The 17,620-nt window shown below is 59.7% G+C and overlaps 3 protein-coding genes across 6 annotated transcripts; 1 reads left to right on the top strand and 2 right to left on the bottom strand.

The window, feature by feature from the left end:
* Window positions 1-1,028: 1,028 nt before the first annotated feature.
* RNF207 (ring finger protein 207) lies at window positions 1,029-5,626 on the top strand. Its single transcript, XM_054291878.1, has 17 exons — window positions 1,029-1,219; window positions 1,297-1,429; window positions 1,515-1,659; window positions 1,743-1,824; window positions 1,894-1,969; window positions 2,053-2,178; window positions 2,286-2,332; window positions 2,459-2,531; window positions 2,605-2,673; window positions 2,769-2,837; window positions 2,926-3,047; window positions 4,084-4,273; window positions 4,465-4,650; window positions 4,733-4,784; window positions 4,872-4,989; window positions 5,058-5,138; window positions 5,211-5,626. The coding sequence occupies exons 1-17, from the start codon at window positions 1,029-1,031 to the stop codon at window positions 5,359-5,361; spliced, it is 1,911 nt and encodes a 636-aa protein (XP_054147853.1). The 3' UTR covers window positions 5,362-5,626.
* A 690-nt stretch (window positions 5,627-6,316) lies between these two features.
* On the bottom strand, window positions 6,317-10,282 carry ICMT (isoprenylcysteine carboxyl methyltransferase). Its single transcript, XM_054291986.1, has 5 exons — window positions 10,061-10,282; window positions 9,849-9,937; window positions 9,607-9,776; window positions 8,733-8,950; window positions 6,317-8,049 (listed from the first exon to the last, which is right to left on the bottom strand). The coding sequence occupies exons 1-5, from the start codon at window positions 10,280-10,282 to the stop codon at window positions 7,867-7,869; spliced, it is 882 nt and encodes a 293-aa protein (XP_054147961.1). The 3' UTR covers window positions 6,317-7,866.
* Window positions 10,283-11,451: 1,169 nt separating this feature from the next.
* Window positions 11,452-16,830, bottom strand: ACOT7 (acyl-CoA thioesterase 7). Of its 4 annotated transcripts, none has more exons than XM_054291916.1 (10): window positions 16,745-16,830; window positions 15,948-16,065; window positions 15,401-15,557; window positions 14,818-14,909; window positions 14,569-14,683; window positions 14,103-14,117; window positions 13,437-13,523; window positions 12,630-12,746; window positions 12,262-12,446; window positions 11,452-11,591 (listed from the first exon to the last, which is right to left on the bottom strand). In XM_054291916.1, exons 1-10 carry the CDS (start codon window positions 16,795-16,797, stop codon window positions 11,484-11,486), a joined length of 1,047 nt encoding a protein of 348 aa, XP_054147891.1. In that variant the 5' UTR covers window positions 16,798-16,830; the 3' UTR covers window positions 11,452-11,483. The 4 variants fall into 4 exon arrangements, with proteins under 4 accessions (XP_054147891.1, XP_054147893.1, XP_054147892.1 ...); XM_054291918.1 differs by lacking the exon at window positions 16,745-16,830 and adding an exon at window positions 16,156-16,190; XM_054291917.1 differs by lacking the exon at window positions 14,103-14,117.
* Between the last annotated feature and the right edge of the window lie 790 nt (window positions 16,831-17,620).

Here is a 17,620-nt window from a genome sequence, read left to right as displayed (position 1 = left end):
GAGCCTGCGGAGCGCGGGGAGCGGCACGTGCGGGGCGCGGGCACCGGAGCATCACCGGACACGGGGTGAGCACCGGGCACGGAGCGACCCCCGCACACCGGAGCGACCCCCGCACACCAGGAGCCTCACGGAGCGACCCCCGCAGGCTGCAGCTTCTCACTTTGCACAGAGTTACCCTGCACAGTGGGAGCCTCACAGCGCATGGAGCGATCCCTCACACCCCGGGGCTCCTCACTATGCACCGGGTGACACCTCGGGGCTCCTCACTATGTACCGGGTGCCCCCCGCACCTCCTGCGGGCTGTCAGCAGACCATGCAGGTGCCTGTGTCCCCGCAGCCCGGGTGGCTCTGCAGAGCCGTGTCCGTCCCCGCCGCAGGGCCCCGAGCAGCGCACGGGGCTATTTTTGGGCCGTGCCGAGCGGCAGTGCCAGGGGGCCCCGCGTCACGGGCGGGCCCTGCCGCCTCGGCACCGCGCTCATTCCTGCCGGCACACGGGGAGCAGCAGCACAGCTCGGCTCGGATCCCCCGCCTCACACACAGGGAGAGGTAAAGCCTTCACCTGGCCGGGACACACCTGTGCCCAGAACGGGATGTGGGGCACTGGCTGCCTTCACTGCCAGGCTGGCACCCTAGGGCACACCCCTGGGCACGGGACGCCCCATTCTAGGGAATGCTTCCTCCGGGGGGACACCCTGTCCTGGAGGAACCCCCACCCCTGTCCTGGGGGATGCTGTGCTGCAGGGGATGCTCCTTTGGAGGGGACAGCCCATCCCAGGGGATGCTCCTGCTTTAGGGGACACACACCATGGGGACACTTTGCTGTGGGGACCATCCTACCCAGCACTGCAGCCCCCAGCCTGTGATACCAGGGGAAGGGGTGTGCTGTGGGCAGCCTCGTGCCATGCAGCTCATAACCTAAAAATAGTCAGCAGCTCACAGGCTTTGTCCTTTCTGTGGCAGCCACAGTGCTCTCACAAACCGGTGCCACACGGGGTCTCTGGGCACAGACTTTGCTCTCAACCCCACAGATGGCAGGTGGCATTTTCTCCCCACTGGGCAGCTGCTCGGAGCTGGAGAAGGCCAACTGCCACCCGCTGGTGTGCCTGCTCTGCCACGAGCCCTACCAGCACCCCTGCCTGCTCGACTGCTACCACAACTTCTGTGCCAGCTGCCTGCGAGGCCGTGCCAGCGACGGCCGCCTGCGCTGCCCCCTCTGCGGGTAAGGGTCGGCCAGGATTGGGGCACAGCCCTGCTCCCTGCGTCCCCAGAGCTGTCCCCATGCTTGTCCCCATGCAGGCACCCCTCGGTGGTGAGGGGAGGCACGGGGCTGCCCCCCGTGGACCGGCTGCTGCAGTTCCTGGTGGACAGCTCGGCCGACAGCGAGGAGGACGTGCAGTGTGCCAACTGCGACCGCTGCTGCACCAAGGCGGTGAGGGCAGCGGGCTGCACTGGCAGCGTGGGTAGGGGACCCCTGGCAGGGCCATGCCTGCCACCAGCTGTGTCCCTTCACACAGGAGCTGGACACCATGTACTTCTGCAACACCTGTGGGCAGCCCCTCTGTGCCCCATGCCGTGAGGAGACACACCGTGCCAGGATGTTCGCCCGCCACGAGATCGTCTCCCTCTCCAAGCGCACCAAAGACATCCACAAGAAGTGCCGTGAGTGCCGTGCCAGGCTGCCCCGTGCCATCCTATGCTGCACTGAGCCATGCCAGGCAATGCCACGCTCCTGTCCCCTGCAGCACTGCACGAGGAGCCCTACATCATGTTCTCCACCGAGAAGAAGTCCATGCTCTGCATCAACTGCTTCAGGGACATGCAGGGGTGAGTATTCCCACCCCCAGGCTTGCTGCGTGCCCCATCCTGTGCTTTCCCTGATGTCTGTGCCTGCAGGGAGAGTCGGGCACACTGCATCGACATCGAGACCGCGTACATGCAGGGCTGCCAGCGCCTGGACCAGGCAGTGATGGTGGGCAGGGCCGGGGGGCATGGGGGTGGCAAGGGGGTACAGTGCTGTCCCCTGCACTGCAGCCCCCCTCCCACCCCGGGCAGGCTGTGAAGGAGCTGCAGACCTCCACGCGTGAGGCCATCGTCCTGCTCAAGGCCATGATCGAGGAGGTTCGGAACAGTGCCAGCGAGGAGGAGGCGGCCATCAACTCCCTCTTCAGCCGCATGCAGGTGTGAGTTGTCACCTGCACACCGAGCCCTGTGCCTGCAGGACACAGCCAGGGCAGTGGGAAGGGACTGGGGTGGCTGCAGGACACAGGGTGGCTGTGCCATTGCAGGAGCAGCTCTCCGAGAGGAAAAAGACGCTCCTGAAAGCTGTGCAGAGGTGAGGGAGCAGGGGCTGAGCCCTGTCCGAGGGTGGTTCCCCCTTCCTAAGGTGGTTTGGGGTGCCTGGGGCTGGATGGCTCCCTCAGATCTTGCAAAGGCTGTGCTATGCCCTGCTCTGCTACAGCCAGCACGAGGAAAAGGAGAAGGCATTCAAGGAGCAGCTCGCCCACCTTGCCTCCCTGCTGCCCACTCTGCAGGTAGGGCCTCACAGCAGGCAGGGACATCCTGACACCAAAGCCAGGCAGTGACAGACCCCTTCCACACACACAGGTCCACCTGGTGACCTGCTCGGCCTTCCTGAGCTCTGCCAACAAAGCTGAATTCCTGGACCTGGGCTATGTGAGTGTCACCAGCACTGCAGGGGTGGTCAGGGTGGCACTGCTGAGTTCACGGGCAAGGTTCTGAGCACACCTTGCTTCATTGCTGCCTTTCAGCAACTGATGGAGAGGCTGCAGAGGATTGTCAAGCTGCCTCACCGCCTGCGGCCGGCCCAGACCAGCAAGGTAGAGAGAGCCCTGCTGCAGTGCCAGGGGGCAGTGCCAGCTGCCAGCCCTGCCCCAGCCCAGCTGTGCTCTCCTCTCTTCCCCCCAGATCAACAGCGAGTACCGGGCAGAGTTTGCCCGCTGCCTGGAGCCCCTCCTGATGCTCAGCCCCCGCCGCTCCGTGGTGGGCAGCGCTGGTGGCATCGGACCTGGCATCACTGGCACCAACATGTGAGGTGCTAGGATTGCACCCAAGGCACATGTGCTGCTGTGTCCCCTGCCACGTGCCACACTGCGCAGTCCCTTCAGCATCTCACCATGCCAACCTTGCCCCTGCTGCTGCCCTTGAGCCTGTCACCTCAGCAGGGGTACCAGGACAGCACAGGCACAGCTGCACTGATGAACAACAGGCTTCAAGTGACACTTCTGGGAAGTGGGGTGGGTGGCACAGGGGTGGGCAGCAGCGGGGCTGGCAGCTGAGGGCCTGGTTAAACCTCACTCTGCTCCCCAGCCCAGCCCCTGCCATGCTCCCTGCAGGGCTCTGCCCCTCTCCATGGGTGCTCCACCTGGGCCAGCTCCTGCTCGCCCACATGCCCGTGGTGCCGCAGCCTCTTTGCCCGCCACTATTTTTATCAGAATTTCAGAGAAGTGCTCGGCCATTCTTCACCAGGGATATATTTAGGCCTGTTGATGTCACGGCAGCACCGGCCCTGCCAGGCCCTCCCAGCCAGAGAGGACAAACGGGCGCTGCCGCCCCATGGGGACCGCTCCTCGCCCCCAGGCAGGCTTGGCACTGCAGGGTGGCTGAGCTCCTGGGGGCTGCTGGCCCCAGCACGGGCAGGGGGAGCACGGCGCTGCACGGTAGGACCGGTGGTGGTGGTGGTTAGCATGGGGAGACCACGGGATGGGGGGAAACACAGGGGCAGTAGTGCCTGCCAAGGGGCCAGGAGATACCAGCGGTGAGAGAGCGAGCTGTATCCCACCCTTTAGAAACTGGAGGGTGCCAAGCTCAGCTCCTGGCTTCTCACTGCCACAGCTGGCTCCAAAACTGCAGGAATACAGAGAGCAGCCCACAGAAATGTGATTTTTGGGACAGCATAAGGTACCTCTGACTGAACCTCTGTGCCTGGGTGAGGGAAGGGACGTGTGGGACTGGTGTGTCCCACTGGAGGTAAGGGGTGGTGGGACTGAGCTGGCAGCATGGTCCCTTGCACCTCACCCCCACTGCTGCACACCTGCAGCACGTCACTGTCACCTCTCCCTGCAGGCTCCCCGGTGGCCAATGCTCCAAGACCCTCATGGTGCCCAGCTGCCCCCCCAGCAGTGACAAAATGTCCACGGGCCCCATGGTGAAGAAGCCAACGATGCACCGGTACATCAGCACCAAGGTGTTGCTGGCTGAGGGGCGTGAGACCCCCTTTGCTGAGCACTGCCGCAACTACGAGAACACCTACCGGGTAGGGACATGGCTGGGAGCAGGATGGGACAGGACAGGACTGTGGGCTGGGTAGGGACATGGCTGGGAGCAGGATGGGACAGGACAGGACTGTGGGCTGGGTAGGGACATGGCTGGGAGCAGGATGGGACAGGACAGGATTGAGGGCCAGGTTGGTGCTGCTTACATGGCTGTGCCCCCTGGCTCCTGCAGATGCTGCAGACGGAGATCCAGGGCCTGAAGGACCAGGTGCAGGAGCTGCACCGTGACCTCACCAAGCACCACTCGCTCATCAAGTCGGAGATCATGAGTGAGATCCTGCAGAAGTCGCTGCAGATGGACGTGCAGATCGCAGCTCACTACTCCGCCGTGGAGATGATGCGCAGCGTCTTTGAGGAGGTACAGCTGGCACGGCCGGGCAGAGCAGGGCCCCTCTGTGCCACACCAAGGCATTCTGCCCAGCTCCCTCTCTTCCTTCCAGGTTTGGGAGGAGACCTATCAGCGGGTAGCAAATGAGCAGGAGATCTATGAAGGTACTGCTGACCCCACGCTCCCTCCCCGTGCCCCCTGTGCCCTCCCTGGGGGGGTGGCCGTGTCCCAGCCCTCTCCTCTGCCCCCAGCCCAGCTCCATGACCTGCTGCAGCTGAGGCAGGAGAACAGCTGCCTGAGCACCATCACCAAGCAGATCGCGCCCTACGTGCGCTCCATCGCCAAAGTGAAGGAGCGCCTGGAGCCCAGGTGAGGGGTGCAGGGACATTCAGGGCCAGGGGGGACCCAGCTCATGGCTCACACCCATCCTGCCACAGGCTGCAGGAGCCCCAGGAGCCCAGAGAAGAACAGGCCCAGATGCTGCTCAAGATCTGTGACAACAATGAAGTGGCGCCAAGGTAGGTGACAGCAAGCACCTCCCATGCCCTATCCGAGACAGTGACCCTGTCAAGGTGTCTTCCCTTCCCCAGGGATGCCTCACCTGGCAGCAACAAGGGGGCTTCACTCACCCCCGGGGTGAAGGACACCCCTGGAGACCCCTCCCCAACAAACAAAGACTGCTGCAGGGGCCAGCAGAAGAGTGGAGCAGAGACTGCTACTCCAAAAGAGCCAGCACCATAAGCCCAGTGCTGGGCACATGGCAGAGCACTGGGCACAACCATGCCCTGGTGAGTGACCAGCTCCTCTTGCCCAGTGCCACAAGTCAGGGCAGGAAACAGCCCGGGCAGCCGTGTCTGCAGCACATACAAAGGCCTCAGGTGGACTTGCTCCTGAAAAACTCTCCTTGTGCTCTTCCTTGCGTGTGTCAGAGTGAAATAAAAGGGTGCAGTTGTCCATGTCTGCGTGGTTCTGCAGTGCTGACAAAGGGATCTGCTGGCTCAGGGTGTCCAGCTGCTCCTAAAACCACAACATTGGCAAATTATGGGGAAAAATAACTCCTGGTGGAGGGCAGGGGTACATGGCCAGGTGATGGAGCATCCTGTGAAGTGCTGGGCAGCCACACACCAACACAAGCCAGGTGCCAGGAACAGCTGCTCTAGAGGTTCCCTGCACATGTGGGAACTAAGAACTCACCAATCACTGTGGCACAGAGGGCAGGGTTTCACAGTTTACTCCAGCTTTTCCCCAAAATTTCACATGCCTTCCCCTCACCCGGTAAGCTGCTGTCTCCTCACAGAGCTTCTGGTCACAGGATTTGGGAAAATAAAAGGTTAAGAGAAGCTGTTGGTCTCCAAAGCTTCAAGAGCCACTGAAAGTTTTGCTCAGGGTGGAGTTTATCCCTTTCTTTCGGTGCCAACACATCCTGCTTGAACAGAGCCTGCACAGCTGGAACCAGCACTTGTGACATTAGGATCAAGGTTCATTTACTTTGAAGAACAATCTGGGAATGAGGCTTTGTTTCTGTTGTCAAACAGCACATCAAACCCAAGTGACAATTACTTGTTCCAAAGTTCCTTTGATCAAGGGCACAGCAGGAACATTACTACCTACAAAAAATTGCTTAGATTAACCTGCTCGAGGCACCACTGGCTGCAATCAGTGCTCCCCTGAGACAAGAACAGCCCAAGTGGGAGCCTCTGAGTGCCCAGCACAGAACAGCACTCTCCAACTGGTGAGTTTTCACCCTTGTTCTTTTCACCCAAGCCAAAACCCCACTCAGCAAAGGTCAAGTCAGCAGCAAGGGCATCAACAGATGCTCTGTGATCAAGCAAACACAGTGGAGGATGGACTCTGCATCAGTTCAGCAAGGAGAAACAGAGGGTCAGGGTCAGCCTCATCCCTGTGGCTGCACAGCCCCACAAGTCACTGAGTCACAATCGTGCCTCAACACAGTGCTGGTGTGTTCTGAGAACCCACCAGGAATTATAAAGCATTCCAGTTTCCATGATGCCACCAGCACCTCAAAAGACCTTCAAATAACCAGACAGAAGCCCACGATGTTTTCTCTTTTTTTTTTTTTTTTTTTTTTTAATATAAAAAAAGAAAACCTAAACCCAAACCCAAGCTATTCTCACCGAGTGCCCCTTCCTGAGCCATACCACAGCACCTTCCCCATGGAACACCACAAGCTCCAAGCATGAACTGACAAGCAACTCATTTCCATTCCAGCAAGGAAGAATAATGTAGAACTCAAGAAAACAGTGAACCTCTTTGGTATATAACAACAAAGTTATACCACACAGCTCAATGGGAACCATTTCCAAATGGTTACTATAAAAGAGCATTAGCTAGCCCAACTCTTCTCCTGGTTGGAGATTTCCTTAGAAGCATCTCCTACTTGCCCTAACATCACAGCTTTTGCCCAAAAGAGCAGGGGAGGACCTCAGGGACTACAGCCCTTAGCAAGCCTGGCAGCTGTGGCTCTTTCACAACCCAAAATCCTGGGATCTCTGCAAGACAGAGGCAGCCTGGCAGGATAGGAAGCAGCGTGATTCGGAAGCAGGAAGAAGGAACAGAGGTGGCAGCAGGAGGCAGCGGCTGGAGCAGTGACACTGCACCCACAGCAGCATCCAAGGGACGAGGAGAGGGCCCAGAGGTGCTCAGATCCAGCGGCACGAGGGGAGCAGCAGAACCCTCCCTGCAGACCTCAAGGCCTAGAGAGAAGTAAGTGGTGCCATGCTGCACACTGGCACTTTGAGGGCAGAGCTGGAGGCTGCTCCCTCGGCCGCCCCAGTGCCAGCTCAGGGAGTTGGGCCCGAGCAGATTAAAGTCGTGTCACCGGGCTCACGAGGTCAGAAAGCTTTAAAATCGAATTATGCAACAGGAACAATCTGCTGCCTAGAACCTTCCCCGCCCAGGGCCAGGAGGGCAGTGCTGTTTCCTGGTAGAATCAGTTCCAGAGGCGTTCCAAGACAATTCAGCTGCTGCAGGCAGGATTCATTCTCTTTAGGGTCGCTACAGGCTAAGTTATCTGGAAGATCCCTGAATGTGCAACGAAGGACTGATCTCAAGGAGCAGGAACGAGCTTCTGATCTGTGAGTGACCCAGACCAAAGCTGCAGCCCTCCACCAGCTCCTCTTGAGTGGCCAGGAAATACCAACAGGCACCTCCCAATGCCGGTGCCACACGGGCACTGGGCGCAGCAGGAGCTGGGCGTCTGCTCAGCCAGCCTGGTTTGTGCCCATGTTACAGGTCCAATTTGACTCCTTTAATAAAAGGGAGACCCGATGGCACCTTCCTTTTGTAGTCCAGGTACTCTTCTCCAAAGAAGTGGATGAGTGTGATCTCCTCCTCCTCGATCCGCTCCCTGAAGAAGCGCCAGGACGCCAGCGCGTAGCCCACCACGCAGATGGGATTGCAGAGCAACACCTGGAACAGAGCCTGCTGGTGAGCACCCCCTCGAGAACACAGCTCATCCCCCTCCAGTAACACTGACACAGAAAAAGAAAATACCACAAAACACATTGTGAAACTTCACAAGCACTGGTTTCTCCCCAGAATGACGAAGGCAGCGCTGGCTTCACTGCCCCAGCTCTCAAAAGCTCCGTGTGCCACCCTTATGGACTCTCTCCAGGGAAACACAAGCCAATGCCAGCACCCAGCCAGCCACAAGAGCACACAGCTACAGCAGCACTGAGCTAAGGCTTGGCCACAGCTCAACCTCTAGTCAGGGACTTTCCTTGCCCTCAAGCACAGGACTGGTGTTTGGCAGGAGCCAGGTTGAGTCTGACCACTCACAGAAGGCATTCTGACCACAGGGATACAGAAAACTCTGCATACCAGCTTTAAACAAGCAGCAAATCACACCTCAAGCTTCCAAGGGGGTTGTGAGTCAAAACCCCAGCTCCACCACCTCTCCTTACTGCACAGAGAAAATTAAGGGAACAAGATCTTCCCAAAGATCCCACGGGGCAGAGAGCTCAGGGATTCCAGATTTCCTGTGTGCCAGTGGGAGGCAGCAGAATCCAGGCCCAGTCTGCACCTCACCACAGCATGGGCAGCAAAGACAGGGGGCATGACAGGAAAGGATCTGAGCACTCTGGATACAGTACCTGTGTTCCAATACTCCAGTAAAACCATCCCACGTAGGAGGGGTGCCGGAACCACCCGTACACCCCGCTTGTCACCAAAGTGTGGGTGTCAGATTTCTCGTTCTGAACGATGTGGTTGAAGTTGGAGCCTGCTGTGAGCATGGCTGCCTTCCTCAGGCAGTCTCCGAAGATCACCATCAGCAGCCCCACGGTGCTCAGCCAGGTGATCTGCTTCAGCTCTGCGTGGACAGGGAGGGGCACAATTGGTTTGCACAGGTCTCCAGGGGTGCAGGAGGCTGCTCAGTGAGTGGGCTTTGCCCCCCATCTCAAAGCAAAATGTGTGACAGCAACAGCCATGCACTGCCATCCTGCACCAAACAGATAAAACCAACAGCCCCTGCTTGGTGTTAGCATGGATTAGTCCATGAGGGCCAGCTGGAGAGATTGAGCAAAGCCAACACAAAGCACAGCCAAGGACATGCTCAGGCTGCTACAAAACAAAGGGGAACAGTTTCCCTCTCTCAAGGATAAAAAGATGAGCACAGCCAGTTTGCCCCAGACTGGGCAACCAGCAAGAGATTTGATTACTTGATTTTATTCCTGTCATAAGGCAACGCCTAGATGTACCTGACACATAATTCATGCACCACCAAGGCAGGAAAGGGCTGAAGATCCCCTGGCCTGGCACTCAGAATGAGGGGGGGCTCCTCCCCTGCACTCCCAAGATCCAGCCCAAGAGGCTTTGAGCACTGAGGGATTATGACTCTGGCAAAGCTGCTGCAGGGCAGTCACGGGGCAGCAAGCTGAGGGTCACCTGCACTTTGCTACCAGGCAGATGGACCCCAGGCAAGCCACGTGCAGCTAGGCAGAGACAGGCAGGGACAGGGTGGCCGACCTGGGAAGAAGAGCTTCTCCAGCGTGAACTCCACCCATGAGGACAGGGCAGCCAGGTTGTACTCGAAGCTGTGGTTGAGTAGGAAGGAGTCCAGCGAGAGGCTGCGCGGGTTGTTGATGGCTGTCACCAGATACTCCGAGTAGTGAAAGAGGGACAGGGAGCACATATACCTGCGGCGGGAGGGAGGGCAGGTTCAGCAGGGCCGGGGGCACCGTGCCCGCCCGGCCCGGCCCGGCCCTTACCATCCGAAGTGGCGCCAGGCGGAGCGGCCGGCGCTCAACAGCAGCCCGCAGCCGAAGGCGAAGCCCAAGAAACAGGCCCGGACGGCGATCTGCAAGCACAGGGAGGGGAGAACGCGCTGTCGCCGCCGCTCCCCGGGCCCGGGGTATCCCTACCGGCGCACCCCGGCACCGGCACCCTCCACAGCCGCCGCCCGCCGGGGCCACCCCCGTACCTTGTAGAGCGGCCGCGGGTAGATGAGCAGCAGCGCCGCGTTCACGCCCGCCACGTGCAGGGCGAGAGCCAGGCGGCCGCGCAGGCCGGGAGCGGCCAGCAGGGAGGGGGACGAGCCGAGCAGCAGCGGCAGCGCCGCCACCGAGGCGCCGAGCAGGAAGGAGCAGAGGCTGGCGCGGCCCTCCCGGCCCAGCCGCCCCCTCCGCGCCACCGCCGCCGCCATCATGGCGGCCCCGCCCCGCCCGCGTCGCCCGGGAAACGGCCCCACCGCTCTCGCGAGAGCTCCGCCCCGCGCAGCCGCGGCAGCTGCGGAGGAGCCGCTCTCGCGAGAGTTGGTGCCGGTGCTGTGGGACCGGCTGGGTCCGCGGCTGCCGGGGCCGGTTCGGGTCCGCTGACGGAGCCGGTTTGGGTTCGCTCACGGAGCCGGTTTGGGTTCGCTCACGGAGCTGGTTTGGGCTCGGTCGGGGTTGGAGACCTTTTCCATCATCCTGTCCCACCGCCCGCCCGGCACTGCCACTGTAGTCCCCAAGCCCATCACCCAGCGGCAGGTGCAGATGCTGCTGAACACCTCCAGGCACGGTGACTCCATCCCTTCCTGCTGCCTGAGCACCCGAACAGGGACATTTGCTGATCCCTGTTCTGAATTTCCACTCTGTCAGCCTATAGCTGTTACCCCCTGTCCTGACACTGCAGAAAAGGCCAGACCCCACCTCACTAGAACCTCCTATCAGGTAGTTTATTGTTTAACATCCCAAACCGGGAACCCATTCCAGCAGGAATTCATCTGAGAGTCCCATTAAAACAACCAGACTTCCTCAAAAACAACGCCGGGAGCGCCTGGCGCCACTTAGGGAGCGCGGGCGGATCTGGGGGAGGGAGGAAAAGCACAATTGTTTTGAAATAAAAGTGTCAGCCTTTCATTCCAGTCAATGAAACAGATTTTATTTATGCCACAGGATTCCTTAAATAACTTAGATGTGCACAGAGAACTACCTAGAGATGTCACAGACATTCAGTGCGGCCCCGGCGCGGCACGGCACGTACGAAAGCTTTGGTGTGCATGGTAGGACAAACCAGCGAGTCGAACACAGCAGCACAAAGACTCGCGGCCTCACGCACCCCTCGAGCCACCACACACCCCCAGCCTGGCTCTGACACAGGCAGGAACGTCACCAACAGGATCAAACAGCAACAACGGCTCTGGAGGCAGATGGTGAGTGCCTGGGAAGACTCCTGGGGGCTTTCAGAGCCACCTGAAGCACGAGGTGTGCGGTGCTGAGCCCAGCAGCAGCAGCAAAGCGGTGGAGCCGGCAGCAGGCTGGGGCGGGCGGAGGCGCGGGGCTGGCGCGGGCCGGACACAAAAAACGAACGGGAACAACCTGTATGCCAACCTGTATGCTTGGTGGGCACTGGTGCCACACAGGTCACTGCTGGGCAGCCTGCTGCTGCATCTGCGCCTGCCTCTTGGCTTTGGTCTGCAGGTACCTGCCCTTCCCTTCCTCGAAGCGACGCTTCTCGTCCTCTGTCTCCGTCTAAGGTCACAGAAAGAGTGCAAAGCTGCGGTGTCAGTGTGCTGCAAGAGCGTGTGGGAGGGAAACACGCCTCCCCTCACACTTCTAGAAGTGCTGCTCTCTGTCAAACATGCACATGACAGCCAGCATGCCCTGCATTAAGCAGGAGACCTGTGCCACATCAAATATTAAGCAACGCCCCCAGTTGGGAGCACCGTGTCAGCAAAGCCCTGCCAGGATTAGGGGAGATGATACAGGCAGGAGGCTGGAATGGGGACACCATGGGGAGCAGCAATTAGGGATGGGGGGGCCTCCGTTGCCACTCAGGGTCCCCCGGTGCAGGGCGTGCCTGCAGCCTGTTCTCAACAATGAGAAAGGAAAAAATCCCTAACCTCCACACTAGCACTTTTCTAAAGAAATAACAAACAAAACCAAACAAAACCAAAACAACACAAACCAAATTCAAAACAAACAAACAAACCCAAAAACCAAAACAAATCACAATCCCAAAACAAAAACAAATAAAACAAAAATAAACCCCCTGAAGCCTGTCCTGGGATGTCTCGTTCGTGCTCATATTTTTCTGCTGAGTAACTCAAGGGAAGAGGATTTCTTGGGCTGGGCTCTGCCGCAGGAGGAGCAGGGGATGTGATGGCCCTGCTGGGTCCAATCCAGAGACAAAAGCTCTTACCAGCAGCTGTGGGACAGGCAGGGGCTTCCCCTCCTTGCTCAGGGACACGTAGGTGAAGAAGGCGCTGACGGCCCGGTACCGCTCCCGGGGCTCGTCCACAAACGGGTCAGCATCCACAAAAACCTCTATTTCCATGGACTTATTGCTTGTGAATGTCATACGTCCTGAGACAGTGATGACACAGCCTGTGAAACAGAGAGGGGCTAGTCAAGTCCTGCATGTTTTATGCTTAAGCTGTATATTAAGCAGAGCACAGGATTAATCAAACAGGGTCTAATTTTCTCTGCCAGCATGTCCTGAAAGCATATCCAAGGGAGCCAGGGTGTGGCAACACAGCACATCACAGTGCCTGCCACCACCCTTGGTACCTTTTTTGATCTTCTCATGGAAGTTGATGGCATCCACCGAGGCAGTGACAATGTTGGTCTTGCAGTGGCGGGCAGCCACAATCCCAGCAACCTCATCCATGAGCTTCATGGTGACACCTGTGAGGGCAGGCAGAGGGTCCTGTCTCAGGGAGGTCAGTAGGATTTCAGGGAAACCACACAAAGGTCAGTAAGGGCTTAGCATGGCCAAACCTATGCTGGGGAGTTGGACTGGAGACTAAGTCCCAATTTCAGGAAAATCCAGTACAAAGGCTCCTCTCAATACCAGGGCAATATCCTCACAGACCTGTGATTAAGGTCAGCTCTGTCTCCCAAATTTCTCTGAGCAAACTTCACCCTTACAAGGTGAGATCAGCCCCACAAACAGGAAACAGCTCTGACCATGTTTGTTTTGTTTGTTTAAGGATTAGTATGTGTTGTCCCAGCTCTCAGCAAACACACCTCTCCCAGGGCTTGCACCACACGTGCCAGCCCTGCAGGTGATGGGCGCTGCCAGCCAAGAGGAAATTACTTCAGATAACAGCAGTCACACGCTGCATGCTTGTACTCCAGGATTTGCAATCTCACAGGCGATGACAAAACTGTAGGATTTACAGTTCAAGTACATGAGTTTTTGGGGCACAGAAAAAGATGAAGCTTTTGTCTCAGCTAAAGCAACTCTGACCTTGACAGTCAATACGCCTCCAGAGGCAGAGCCCACCAAAAACAGTCACTCTCCAACCACACTTTGCTCCAGGGAAAAGGCACCTGGAGCTGAAGCCAGGTGCTGTACAGGCAGTGTTCACTCACCTCCATGCACAAAGCCCAGCAGTGTGCAGTCTGACGGGCCCACCAGGTGGATCAGGCTGGACTGGCTGTAGCCAACGGTGTGTGGCTCTGGTTAGAGAGCAAAGCAAGGTGAGAGTTACTCAGCTGGCACCATACACCCCTGTCTTAAGTTGTCCAAAGGAAGAAAACATGGGGCTGGCTCGTGCAAAGCTGAACTATGTTGAAATCAGTGGTTAAACCAGGCTGGAGAAGTTCCAAGAGCATAGACTGTTCATCACCTGACGGGCTGCTGCCTCCCTCTAATCTCCACCCATCCACTTTATTCTAGCTCAGCTCATTTCTTTCTTTTCAAGCTTTCAAAGAGTATGAAAGCAAACAGGAGTGAACTAGGTCACACTGCTGTCTGCTTCCCCTCTCAGCTGAACCTCCCAGACCCTGCTGCATAGAGCCCCTGTGTTCCCCTTGATGGGAAGACTTTCACACCCATGCCCCCAGCCCTGGCACATCCCGGTGACCTCTGTCCCACCACACCCTCCAGGTGACAGAAGTCACACCCTCAAACTCCCAGCAGAGGAAATCCTCTCTCAGAAGGATTGATGAGAGATGTTAAAGAAGCTCAAAGAAAGGAAAAGCAGCCCAGTCCCACTCAGGGTGACCACCCATGGAGCAGTGCCCGCTGAACCTTACCTTTTGTCTGCCTGTCTGTGAGCAGGGAGGACAGAGGAGAAAAAAGCATTTGAGCAACTTTCATCCCCCATCACCTTCCCCAACATTCCTCATGTGCCACCTCTCCTCTCCTCTCCTCTCCACCTCTGCCTGAAGACCACAGCCAGGCCTACAGGTCACCCTTGCCCAGCACTTGCATTTACCCTTTGTGGAACAAAATCAGCTCTAGTGCACACAAGCACACAAGGATACAGGAACAGGGTTTTGGAGAGGGGATCTCATGCACCAGCCCCTTCAGGGTACCACAGGTATCCACTCAGCTTCCCCTCCACTCACACACTGCCGCTCCAAAATCCCATCCCCATCCCTGCTGTGGTGTTTCAGAATGCACACGTGCACCTATAGGGCCCTGGGGATGCCCAGGGGACCAGTTTGGTCTCCCAGTACTGCTGGGCAATTTGCACTGGGTACACACTGCCCGTGTTACCTGGGTTGATGACAGGTAAGATCACGTCACCATTTCTCTGCTTCGTTTCCAGCCGATCCAGCTTTTGCTCCTCATAACGCTTCTTCCCCTCATCCTCCTGCTCCTTTCTGGCATACTGGAATAGAAGGCTGGTAAGAAGGGGATTGGCACAGCCACTGGCACAGCTGGGAGTGCCAACAGGGCCAGGTTAGTGCCATTCCACAGGGAGGGCAAATTCCAGTTTGGGGGAACCCAAGTGAGCTGTCCTACCTGGATGGGGGGAACCTCAACGACCTTATTCACGTTCTTCAGGGACAGTGGCACATACCACAGCGTCGCCTTGTTCGTCACCTTCTTTGCCCCTGGAGGAGAAGGGGGCAGCAGGTGATGGTGCCAAGGCCAGCAGTGCTGTACCTGCCACCAGTATGGGGTTGGGCACACACTGGCAATGCCACTGGCATTGGTGGCCCCTTGCCCTGCTGGCTCCTACCAGGCTTTAGCTCTTAGCGGATGTGACAATGTGCTTTTGGGAAGATGTCCCAGCAAGCGGAACTGGTTGTCACAGCAACAGCAGGAAAAGGGACTTTTCAGGCCAAAGGCAGCCACAGGCAGCAAATCAGGCAGGAAGAGCTACGAACAGATTTTGCTGTTTTTCACTACAATGGAGCCATAAATCCCAGGGAGCCTGCTTGGCCTCCCTCCCCAGCACCAGCCCTCCCTCCACTCGCAGCTCTGTCAACAAACATGCCAGATCTCCTCTCTGCCGAATGTGATGGAGCAGAGGATGGGGTCACCTCTGCAAGCTCACTGTTATTCCTGGTGTTCTGGAACACAGCCACCAGCAGCCACCCACCTGTTAAAATGTTCTCAGACATGACGTTGACCTGAACCTCCACAGAGTGCCGGGAGGTGTAAGTGATCTCGGCACTGACGTTGGCCACCTCGCCGATGCACACCGGCGACAGGAAGTCCGTCCGCTCCACCCGTGCTAGCGCAGCCACACAGGGCTCCTGGGGACGGTGAGACAGCCAAGAGAGTGATCACAGCCACGCCACGGGACCACAGCTGGCAGCTCCCTGACACCAGCCAAATCTGCCATGCCATGTGCGGCTCGGATACTGCAACCGCCACCTTTATCAGCCACTGGCCGTGCTTCCTTCCCCATCTGTAAGCGCCACTAGAGTTGCCCCAACTTGCCTTGCTCAGGAGTTAAAACATTAACAGCAGTAATGAGTAATAATGTTTCTCATGGTAAACCACAATTTCAGCAGAATGCTTCCAGCTACTGGGACCTGGCTGCAGCCAGATTTGCATGCAGGAGGAAACACTCCCAGTGAGACACGGCAGGGAGTGGAAGGTCACCGTGCCAGAGGCTGGCAGACACACCGGCACCTACTCACCCCGGCCTGGGAATTGCAGTGGCGGGTGCTGATGATGGCTCCTGCCTCCTCGATCATCTTCAGGATGGTTCCCCCGTGGACATTGCCCGCGATGTTGGCATCATCTGGGCGCATAATCCTGCCGAAGGAGGCACATGAGAGCTCACAACGTCTGCCGCGCCCCCAGCCCAGCCCCGGTGCGGCTGCCCGGAGGCAGCATATCGCCCACCGGCTGAGCTGCCGGGACATCGCTGCTCGCACGCGGCTTCCTGTGAGCGGCGGTGGAAACCGCTGTGAGCGGAAGGAAGCAGGGCGCCTCTGCCGGGGCACCCCGCGTCTCACCAGAGCCCCACCCCGCCGGCCCCGGTGCGGCGCACACCGAGCCGGGCCCGTGCCGCTGCTCCACGCGGCTTCCCGGCAGCAACCGCGCTTCCTGCCAACGGCGAATAACGCCCGGGGGGCACCGGAGCAGCGGCTGCGCGCTGGCACGGACAGGAGCGGCTGCTTCAGCGCGACCGCGCCCGAGAGCCGCGGGGACACTGGCGGGAGAACCGCGCCCGGGAGAGCCGCGCCCGGGAGAGCCGCGGCAGCGCTGCCTGCTGCCAGCCCCCGCAGCACGGAGCACGGGCGCGGCGCTGCTGCGCTCTGCCCGCGGTCAGTGTCACTGACAGCATGACTAAAGCGGGTGGCGCCGCCGCTGCCGGCAGCAGGGCGGGCGGGCAGCATCTCCATCGCAGACCGGCACCCGCCCGCGGCCCCCAGCACGCTCGCCTCCCTGCCCAGCCCTGTCCGGCTCCCCGAGCGCGGTGGGGCCGTACCTGGACACCTGGATGGCGGCCGGGCTAGGGCCCGCGGCCCCCGGCTCCGACATGGCGGCACCGGCGCCCCGCCCGCAGCGGCGCTGCGGCACCGCCGCGCTTGGCCCCGCCCCGCCGCGCCCGGACACGCCCCCGCCGCGCCCGGACACGCCCCCGCCGCGCCGCGCCATTGGCGGACAGCGCGCGGGGCGGGGCGCGGAGCCGGGCGGCTCCGGGGCTGCCCGCGGGCTCGTGTGAGCTCGCCGGGACTGGGGTCCCCCCGCCAGCTCGGGGACTCGTGAGGAGCCACCGGCTTAGGGTCGGCACGGGTAGCACCGTTCCCGGTGCGTTCCCGGCGCCGTCGGCTCTCTCCGGTTGTAACACAGTTCCCGGTAGCGCCCCGGGGTTTTGGGTCGGGTGCTGGCGAGTCCCGAGCAGACAGTGACAGCTTGCAGGGTCCGGAGGGGATTCAGTATCGCCCCCGGGAGCCACGGCACTCAGGGCTTCACCGACCCCGAGCTCCCGTCGGTGCGAGCGCGGCGGCGAGTCTCCGTGAGGGACCGAAGGGTCTGCGGGCAGACGGAGCCGCCCGCGGGCGCAGCGGGCTGGAAATGCCGGAGCTGTCGCTTTGCACGGCTCGGCGGAGGCAGAAGGGGGACCGGAGCCGGGTGCCTGCCGCCCAACGCCCGGTGGGGACATGGCGCTCCCGCTCTCCATGCCGCTGTCGGCTTTATAAACCGCGGCGGGGCAGGACCGGGCAGGGAGGGCGGGGGACAGGCAGGGAAGGAGGCGGGCAGGGCGGCCTTGCCTTGTCCTCGGTGCTGATCGAGGAGCGTCTCCGCTGTCCGCGGTGCTGACGGAGGGTCTCCCGCCTGTCCGCCCGCGCCGCCCGCTGCC

Source organism: Melozone crissalis, unplaced genomic scaffold, assembly GCF_028551555.1.
Source record: "Melozone crissalis strain CALT ecotype California unplaced genomic scaffold, PUWL_Pcris_2 ptg000107l_1, whole genome shotgun sequence".
Lineage (NCBI taxonomy): Eukaryota > Metazoa > Chordata > Aves > Passeriformes > Passerellidae > Melozone > Melozone crissalis.
This window is presented reverse-complemented; position numbering and strand designations above follow the sequence as displayed.